Source organism: Nicotiana tabacum, chromosome 12 (genome assembly GCF_000715075.1).
Source record: "Nicotiana tabacum cultivar K326 chromosome 12, ASM71507v2, whole genome shotgun sequence".
In the NCBI taxonomy this organism is placed as follows: domain Eukaryota; kingdom Viridiplantae; phylum Streptophyta; class Magnoliopsida; order Solanales; family Solanaceae; genus Nicotiana; species Nicotiana tabacum.
The window spans coordinates 11,093,025-11,103,345 of NC_134091.1; the positions used below are offsets into that span (position 1 = coordinate 11,093,025).

At 38.3% G+C, this 10,321-nt stretch overlaps 1 protein-coding gene across 1 annotated transcript; it reads right to left on the bottom strand.

The window, feature by feature from the left end:
* Positions 1-552: 552 nt before the first annotated feature.
* Positions 553-9,513, bottom strand: LOC107805378 (DNA-3-methyladenine glycosylase 1). Its single transcript, XM_075226138.1, has 2 exons — positions 8,528-9,513; positions 553-771 (listed from the first exon to the last, which is right to left on the bottom strand). The coding sequence occupies exons 1-2, from the start codon at positions 9,442-9,444 to the stop codon at positions 750-752; spliced, it is 939 nt and encodes a 312-aa protein (XP_075082239.1). The 5' UTR covers positions 9,445-9,513; the 3' UTR covers positions 553-749.
* Between the last annotated feature and the right edge of the window lie 808 nt (positions 9,514-10,321).

The following is a 10,321-nucleotide window of genomic DNA, read 5'->3' on the forward strand; positions in this document are numbered from 1 at the left end:
GGGCGGATATGGTTCGGGTTGAAAACGGATAATGAAAAAACAGATAAATTATCCGATCCGATCTATATTTAATACGGATAAAAAACAGATTAACCGGTGGATAATATGGGTAACCATATTATCCATGACTTCTTGCATATGATCACTTTTGGAAGAATTCTTAGTCTCCCTAACATGAGGAACCCCCAATTTGAAGTTTTACAAATGTAAAAGTTAGATCCATTGGTTATCCATTTTCTAAATGGATAATATGATTCTTATCCATATTTGACCCGTTTTTAAATGGTTCATTATCCAACTCATTTTTAGTGAATAATATGGGTGGTTAACTGTTTTCTTTTAACCATTTTGCAACCCCTAGATATCAGTATTGTCTCCGGAAAAATCAGCCAATTAATAAGATTGGAGTTACGTTTGTTATGCAAGACTCTAATTAATAATAGTATCCTCTTCGATACTCAACCAACATGGGAGATTTGTACTAAACGTTTAACACTTCTCTTTTTTTTTTTCTTTTTTTTTTGAGGTGGATATAATATAAGGTTCAAGACAGTTCCAAAGTGGCCTTCCTCAGTAAAAAAGATGGGTCACAACAAAAGTTCTAGCTGAACTTACAAAGTGAATTTACAATGTTCTCAGCTTGATTTTCCACACTCTTTAGTACACCTAATAACTTGTGGCTAAAGTGGGAGCTATTTGCAACCACGAAAAAAAACTTACACAGCCAACTCACAACTCCGCAACTGCACTTACTGTCCCCATGCACATGCCCTGTATTTGATCACTTCATGATTAGCAAACAAGAAATAATGTAGTTGTAGCTACAAGAAGGTTGAAAGGCTAAAATGAATCCGTACAAAGGGAAAACTGGCGAGAGAGGTAACTACTAATCTTGCCCTAGATAACACCAACGCGAGAGGCAAATTCATGATATAATTTGATGGGTTCAATATTTATGTTCTCACCACTTATCCATTACGCTTTTGCATTTGTAGGTTCAAAACTTGGTTTATGTTAGAATTTTAGTGATTTTTAACATATACATTTATGTTTCTTAAAAAAATGAACTCTTCACATCGCACTGAAGTCACTGCAATACTCAAGGGTAATTTTAACAGCATAAACAAGAGAACACAGGCTATACATAAAGGAGAAACACATAGCAAGGCAAAGATAGACGTGATATAAAAGCAAGATTAGCAACAACTGTAAACTCATAAAGGCCAAAATAAGACGTTTCCTACAGAAAGTAGGAACCTGATGCAAGAGAAACTTTTTTGTCTAATAAGTAATCTCTATTTAACAAGGCATGATAGCATGCCAAATGACTACTAGCGTAATTTGGTAAATTTGTGCTATGGGAGTAACTGTGCAAAAACTTTATATCTCATCAGCTAAGTTACTCGGTGTTACCTAGCATTTGCAGCTGATATTTACCAACATATTTTTTCATTTAAATAAGGGAGTATTAGGCTTCTTTGGTACTTAGATAGGCATGTTTGCATTAGGGTAGATTTTTATATCACCCCTTGGCAGAGGCGGATCCGAGATTTAAATTCTATGAGTTCAATTTTAAAAAATTTTAACATTGAACCCATTATATATTTAAAGTTATGGGTTCAAATCTATTATTTTTGCAATTTTAATGAAGTTTTACACATAAATTTTTACTCAGCGTCGAAAGTTATGGGTTCAATTGAACCTGTAACTCTCACACTGGATCCGCCTCTGACCCTTGGGGTGTGGCCCTTCCCAGGACCCTGCGTGAATGCGGGATGCTTTGTGCACCGGGCTGCTCTTTTTAAGGCTTCTTTGGTACTTTATCCAACCTTACCCGAGGAAGTTATTCCAAAGAGATTCCAGGTGCTTATTCCTAGGATATTCTAGGTTGAATTCCAAAGTTTTGTTGTTCCTTTCTGTCCAACAGTCCCCGCCAAATAGCACGGGGTATGGTATTTTAAATTTTCTGAGACATTTTGCTGAGTCAAGAGCATAGATAATGTTAGTTTATAGATATGTATAGTGTAGTCTTGTCCCACATTTGAAGATGAGTAATGTCTCGTTGTAGTTTATAGCTATAAATAGGGACCTCTTGTATTGTATTTATCATCCAATATCAATAATATATTTTCTCCCGTGTCTTCTCACATGGTATCAGAGCATTAGTGAGAAAAGATCGTTGTGCGTCATTCCAGCGTTAACCGGGAAGAAAGAACTTAGTCATCGTGTAATTTTTTCGGTGACCTAAGGCTTGTCTAAGTGAAAGTCACTTTCTGTCGGTGTTGTGCTAAAACCAACACCACCACGAGGTAGATCACCTCCGACTACCAACCCCTAAAATTTTATCCGGCAAAAAAGCCGCCACGCTCCTCCACGCACCGGCAACAACTTTTCCGGCGAGGGTTCCGGCCACTTTCCGGCTATTTTTTCGCGAAACTTCTTCAGGACAGTGTGCTCTCCTCAAAATTCCGAGCCTACCCATCTAATTCAAATCAAATTCCGGCCACTTTTATATTTTTCCGGCGTGAATAGTGACCTTTCTGGCCATTTTTTGAAAATATTTCTTCAGGACAGCTTGCTCGCAAAGGAATTCCGAGTCTATCCATCCTGGTTACAACAAATTCCGACAACTTTGGAATTTTCCGGCGAGCTACAGTGTTTCCGGCGTGAACAGTGTTTCTGGCACAGAACATTGTTCTGTTTTCCTGTTGTAAACAGTGTTTTTCAAGCTATTTCTTCAGTTTTCTCACAGGAGTTACTTATTTCCACTATTTCAAGTTAACCCTACTACTACAAATTGTAGCGATATGGGAACCGATGCTTTGAATAGTCGGATGGTTTCTTTAGCAGAGTATATTGAGTTCCTTCAGTATAAAGCATGTAAACAGACATCTTCTGAGATAGCTTCTGTTGTTCAAACAGGTAATAGCGTGACTTGTTTCTCCCAATCTTCATCCTCTGAGTCTTGGGTCATTGATTCAGGTGCATCAAATCATATTTTTGGTAACAAATCTCTTTTCACTACTATTTCGTATTCTCAATCTCTTCCAAAAGTCACAATGGCCAATGGGTCTCAAACCATGGCAACTGCAATAGGTCAAGCAAGCCCACTTCCTTCCTTACCTTTAGAGTCAGTCCTTTATGTTCCCAATAGTCCTTTTAATCTCATAGTTGTTAGTCGTTTAGCCAAATCACTTAAATGCGCTGTTTTATTTCTTGATGACCATGTTTTTATACAGGAACGCAGTACGGGGCGGATCATTGGTACCGGGCGTGAATCAAACGGACTTTATTACCTTATCCTTGCTAAATCACATGGACTCACATCTTGTCTTTCTTCTACAACTTGTCATGTTACTGATTCACCAGATTTATTACATAAACGGTTGGGACATCCCAGTTTGTCAAAATTTCAGAAAATGGTATCTGGTTTATCTCACTTGTCAGCTCTAGAGTGTGAGTCATGTTAGCTCGGAAAGCATACCCGCTCTCATTTCCCTCGGTGTCTTGATAATCGAGCAGAGTCACCTTTTACTTTAGTCCATTCAGATGTTTGGGGTCCTAGTCGGGTCAATTCCACCTTAGGATTCCGCTACTTTGTCAGTTTCATTGATGATTATTCCAGGTGCACTTGGATATTTTTGATAAAAAATCGATCTGAGCTGTTTTCTATTTTCCAGACCTTCCACGCTAAATTCAAAATCAATTTGGGATTTCTATTCGTACATTTCGTAGTGATAATGCCCGAGAGTATTTGTCTTCCCCATTTCAGCAGTTTATGAAATCTCATGGGATTATTCATCAAACATCTTGTCCGTACACATCTCAACAAAATGGGGTACCTGAAAGAAAGAATAGACATCTTATTGAAACTGCTCGTACCCTACTCATACAATCTCATGCTCCGTTGCGTTTTTGGACAATCTCATGCTCCGTTGCGTTTTTTGGGGGATGCCGTTCTTACATCTTGCTATCTTATTAATCGTATGCCATCTTCAGCTCTCTGTCATGTTTCCCCACTTACCTTTGTTCTCTCTTCCACCTCGTATCTTTGGAAGCACTTGTTTTGTCCATAACCTTACTCCAGGAACAGATAAGTTAGCTCTTCGTGCTCTTAAGTGCGTATTTCTGGGTTTCTCGAGAACACAAAAGGGGTATCGATGCTACTCTCCTGACCTCCAGCGGTACCTTATGTCCGCTGATGTTACCTTCTTTGAAACCCAATCATACTTCACAGGTTCAGGTCATCACTTAGATATTTCTGAGGTACTACCAGTTTCATCTTTTGGAGATTCAGTCACTCCAGCTCCACCACCTACAGCTCCAGTTATAGCTCCACCACCTATAGCTCCAGTTGTAGCTCTACCATCTATAGCTCCAGTTCCACCACCTACAGCTCCGGTTGTAGCTCCACCACCTATAGCTCCAGTTACTCCACATAATCCAGTTCAACCTTCTGCAGCTCCACCACTCTTGACTTATCATCGTCGTTCACATCCAGCATCAGGCCCAGGTGATTCACGCCCCGCATCAGATTCTGCACCTATTGCGGGCTTGTCTCCTCTTAGTCAACCAATTGCACTCCGCAAAGGTGTACGATCCACACTTAATCCTAATCCCCACTATGTCGGTTTAAGTTATCATCATTTGTCGTCACCACATTATGCTTTTATATCTTCTTTGTCCACTGTTTCTATCCCTAAGTCTACAGGTGAGGCACTATCTCATCCAGGATGGCGACATGCTATGATTGACGAGATGTCTGCTTTACATGCGAGTGGCACTTGGGAGATTGTTCTTCTTCCTGCAGGTAAGTCTACTGTTGGTTGTCGTTGGGTTTATGCAGTCAAAGTCGGCCCGGATGGCCAGGTTGATCGGCTTAAGGCTCGTCTTGTTGCAAAAGGATATACTCAAATTTTTGGGCTTGATTATAGTGATACTTTCTCTCCCGTGGCTAAAGTAGCATCTGTTCGTCTCTTTTTGTCCATGGTTGCTGTACGTCATTGGCCTCTTTATCAGTTTGACATTAAGAATACTTTTCTCCACGATGATCTTGAGGAAGAAGTTTATATGGAGCAACCACCTGATTTTGTTGCTCATGGGGAGTTTAATGGTTGTGTGTGCAGATTGCGCAAGTCACTATATGGTTTGAAACAGTCCCCTCGAGCTTGGTTTGGTAAGTTCAGCACAATTATTCAGGAGTTCGGCATGACTCGTAGTGAGACTGATCACTCTGTGTTTTATCGGCATTTTGCTCCTAATCTGTGTATTTATCTAGTGGTTTATGTTGATGATATTGTTATTACTGGTAATGATCAGGATGGTATTACTAATCTGAAGGAACATTTCTTTCAGCACTTCCAGACTAAGGATCTGGGCAGATTGAAGTATTTTCTAGGTATTGAAATCGCTCAGTCTAGCTCAGGTATTGTTATTTCACAGCGAAAGTATGCCTTAGACATTCTTGAGGAGACTGGAATGATGGGTTGCAGACCTATTGACTCTCCTATGGATCCGAATGCTAAGCTTCTGCCTGGACAGGGGAGCCTCTTAGAGACCCTACGAGATATAGGAGGTTGGTTGGCAAATTGAATTACCTCACAGTGACTAGACCTGACATTTCTTTTCCGGTGAGTGTTGTAAGTCAGTTTATGGATTCTCCCTGTGATAGTCACTGGGATGCAGTTGTTCGCATTCTTCGGTATATAAAGTCAGCTCCAGGCAAAGGATACTATTTGAGGATCGAGGCCACGAGCAGATTGTTGGGTACACAAATGCTGATTGGGCAGGATCACCTTTTGATAGACGTTCTACGTCTGGATATTGTGTTCTAGTAGGAGGTAATTTGGTCTCGTGGAAGAGCAAGAGAATGTAGTTGTTCGATCTAGCGTCGAAGCCGAATATCGGGCCATGGCTATGGCGACGTGTGAGTTAGTTTGGGTCAAGCAGTTGCTCAAGGAGTTAAAGTTCAGAGAAATCAGCAAGATGGAACTAGTGTGTGATAACCAAGCTGCTCTTCATATTGCGTCAAATCCGGTGTTCCATGAGAGGATTAAACACATTGAGATCGACTGTCACTTTGTCAGAGAAAAAATACTTTCAGGAGATATTGTTACAAAGTTTGTAAAGTCGAATGATCAACTAGCAGATATTTTCACTAAGTCTCTTACTGGTTCTCGTATTAGTTACATGTGTAACAAGCTCGGTACATATGATGTGTATGCACCGGCTTGAGGGGAGTGTTAGTTTAAAGATATGTATAGTGTAGTCTTGTCCCACATTGGAAGAGGAGTAATATCTCCTTGTAGTGTATAGCTATAAATAAGGACCTCTTGTATTGTATTTATCATCCAATATCAATAACATATTTTCTCCCGTGCCTTCTCACAGTTAAAATGATTTCATAAGTAATGGGATGCAATATTTGAGTCACTAGAATTCATGGCAAAGTTGTCTACTAAAAGGGATCAGAGCAATTAGCACCTTTTTTCCACTGACGAAGTAATATAATTTTATGAACTTGCGCCTTAAACCTGAGAAGGTTTTCGGGAAGGAAGAAAAAGAAAAACGGAAAATTGGCAAAAGATCTTGGTTGTTAAGTCTATACAGCTCATTATTGTGGTTTCATGAGGGTGATGAAAAGTGGAAATGATTATTATTAAAGAATAAACTCGGTCCCGCACTAGTTTGGAGGAAGATCCCAAACAGATTAAGGTCACAGTCTCATTCTTTACTAATGGAAATCACATGTGAATCGCGTGGGTTCTTATTCACATAGATTGTAGATAGAAATGAATGACAAATGTAAGTCAATAAGGCTACTCTTGGATTTGTTTACCAAGAAAAATGCAACACCAAACATCAACCTAAATGCCAAAGCCAATGGATCTTAACAGTGATATGTAAGGAAATTCCTAACCGAATTCTTTTTAGTTCAATTTCCTTTTGTTCTCCTCTCCTTACATAATAGGAACAAAATATCCCCTTTTCTTTTGGTTTATTAAAATGCCGTAAGTTAAGTTGCTCGGACACTGGTGCGGATGTCCGACACGGGTGCGGATCTAGAGGTCGAATCTTGCGAGATGTAAATTCTAAGATTCGGGGATACGGATCCTAGTACATATACGGGTGCGGGGATCCGGCTAAAAGTAAAATAAAAAAATAAAAAAATCTCTAAATTATGAGAAATTTTGTGGAGTACTTACATATAGCTTGTAAAGTGAGGATTTCTTTATTATTCTTAAGTTGTAGATAAGTAAATGATTGATTTCCTAGATAAGGTATGCTATTTTCTTCAAATTTACCCTGGTTTTGGTTCTGATTTCGGGAATCAAATTGTATCTCGTATCGAATTTTTCCATCCATCGTGGTCAAAGTACCCAAAATTATTTGAATAGATCCGGTACGAATCCCATACCCACACCCATACTAGTGTCGTGTCGACACGGGTGCGGCACCTAAACTGCCGTGTCGGAGCAACTTAAATTTCTTATTCCTCCTTTCATATGAAAGCCTTGGACATATGAATGATAACTAAGATACTACATGTGATTTTAGCTTTGAATTGTTAATCGAGTAACCAAGGAAACAGCGCGTAGATCCGCTCAGATTTGATGGAACAAAATTGATGTTATCACTTTTTTCCTACTAATTCTTTTCTTTTTTAAGCTTTTGACTAACAAAGCAGAACTACCTTGAGATTAATCTAACTACTGTGTAACTACAATATTGTGGGGGACAACTTTTACCTGAAAGGAAAAGGGAAAACATGGAAGAAGATTCTTAAACATCTGAGCAGAAACCAGCTAAACACTAGAGAAGATTCAAAATCATTGTATGATGGCAATTAAGCCAATGATTCTATTAAGCATATTTGACTTCCAATCCATAGAAGACAGGTGAATCTACAAGCCAGGTAATGTAAAAGTTTCTGAACTAGAAGCTCAAAGAAACACATACAAACTTGTATATGCTGCTTGAAAACTTAATAGCTTCAATATTGAGGTACTGTGGCCTTAGAGAAGATATTATGCATTAATGCTCTTGCTCATTATGTGCTTTAATTTGACACGAGTCTGTTCCGAGCTTCTACTATAGGGTCACAATGCTATCATTAAATTTAAGATTGTACTCCAACTCTCATATCAATTGTCCCCCTTATAAGGCTACCTCAAATCTCAATTTGTGTTTGATACGATGGATATCTCAATAAGTTATATGTATATAAATAGACTGCCTAAAAACCTTGCTTCCATCCATTCTAGAAATTTTACTCACTGATCATGAAGTTCCTGAGCAAAATTCTGGTTCCCCGAAGTTACAATGTGCCAACGGGGCATCAATACTCTCGACATTGTCATATAGGTTAATGGTACATTCATCTCAACTAAGAAAAGTAATCAATCAACTTTCCCCAACCGATAACCATCATTTAAAGTAATTTGACCGCAATGAAACATTCATGGAAAAACTTAGAAGAGCAATTACTGCACAGTTAATGGCAAACTAGAAGCAAAAGGAAACATACCCAACATTATGAATCTCATTAAGAGGATCCAAGAAATGCTGATGTTGCTGTTGCAGAAGCAGCTGCAAACTAACATCAGAATTCCCCACAACAGTTGCTTTCGAATTCGCCCCCTTTGCCTCTACAAACCTCCAAATGTACCAAGAAGCAACCGATCTATAAGGCTTCCATTTCTCACACAACTGATCCATTTGCGAAGGCCTAGGAAGATCCTCAAGCCCATATAACATTTTCACTCCTTTCCTAATACCAAGATCATGTATTGGCAAAACATCCGGCCTATGCAACGAAAATATCATAAACATATGAACTGACCAAGGCCCCACTCCATTGACCATAGTAAGCATAGCAAAAAGGGACTTATCATCCATTTCCACAATTGACTTATCAGACAAAATCCCATTTTGATACTTCCTTGCTAGGTCATGTAAATAACTTGCTTTTCTAGCAGATATCCCAATTTGACGAAGCTGTTGTGGGGTTAATCCTAAAACAATATCTGGACTTATATTACACTCGCCACCACAAAGAGAGATGAATCGAGAGTAAATTGAGGAACCAGCTTTGAAAGCTAATTGCTGAAAAAGAATGCTTTTTGTCAAGGCAAGAAAAGGGGGTTGAGAAAGTTCAAGAATGGGAAGTGGGTAAGTTTGTATTAATGGGATAAGTAATGGGTCGGAGGATTTGAGGTAATTAATGGCTGATTCTAGTTCACCTTCGGATGAAAGTGAACGAGGAATGAGCCTTGGGTTGGAATTATTGTGGGAATCTGTAGTGTTGGAAAGTTTACGAAATTTTCTGGGTCGGGAAGGGAGTTTGGAGGGTGGTGAATGAGATTGGCGGGGTACATTGGTTAGGTAGGTGGTGGTGTTAGGGTTGGGTTGAGATTGAGATTCTGATTCTGATTCTTCGCCCATGGAATGGATGAAGATTTTGAAGGCAGCACTGTCACTGTTACTCTCAGCTGATTTGGGAGGAGTGAGGCTATGAGGGACGGAGCATATAAATACATTATACATATATTTTTTATAAATATAATCATCATTAAATTATATTAACGAACTTACTTATTTTGTTATTTTAATATAATGAGTATTTAATTATAGTAAATTAATATAGTTTGAAATATATTAGGCGTGTGTATTTTATGTTTCTGCTTTCCCTTTACGAGATTCTTGTAGTTTCTTGGAGAGTCGTTACATATTGTATTCTATCGTATTGTTACTTTAAATACAATGTTTGTTTTGATTATTATCGTTAAATTCGTCGTTACGTAACGATGAAAAATGCACTTTATGGAACGACTAATTTGTTGTGGTCGCGTCGTTACTTTTTTTCCCCTTTCATCTTGTCATTTCTTATTATTAAATAATTCTATTTATCCTATACTCTACCTATTTATATAGCAATTCTATTTCCTACCTTACTTTTTCTTTATAATATTATAATTTATTTCTTTATATTGTTGGTGCATGACATCATCAGACCACGACAAACAATACAATATATCCAAACATTGTATACAACAAAACGATATAATACAATATTATGCGATACATTATGAAACAATACATAGCAACTACACAAACAAGTTGTTGATGTAGAAGATTATTTCCAAGCTAGTTTTATTGTCAAAAATAGTACGTGCTTGTCATTTTTCGGACTGATAATTGAAAAATAGTCGGCGCTTGCGAAATCATTGAAAAAATAGCCATTATTTTGCTGAAATACGGAAAGATCTAACATAATATGCGGGATTATGAATCTTATGCGTATAAACTTCCAGCATATTAT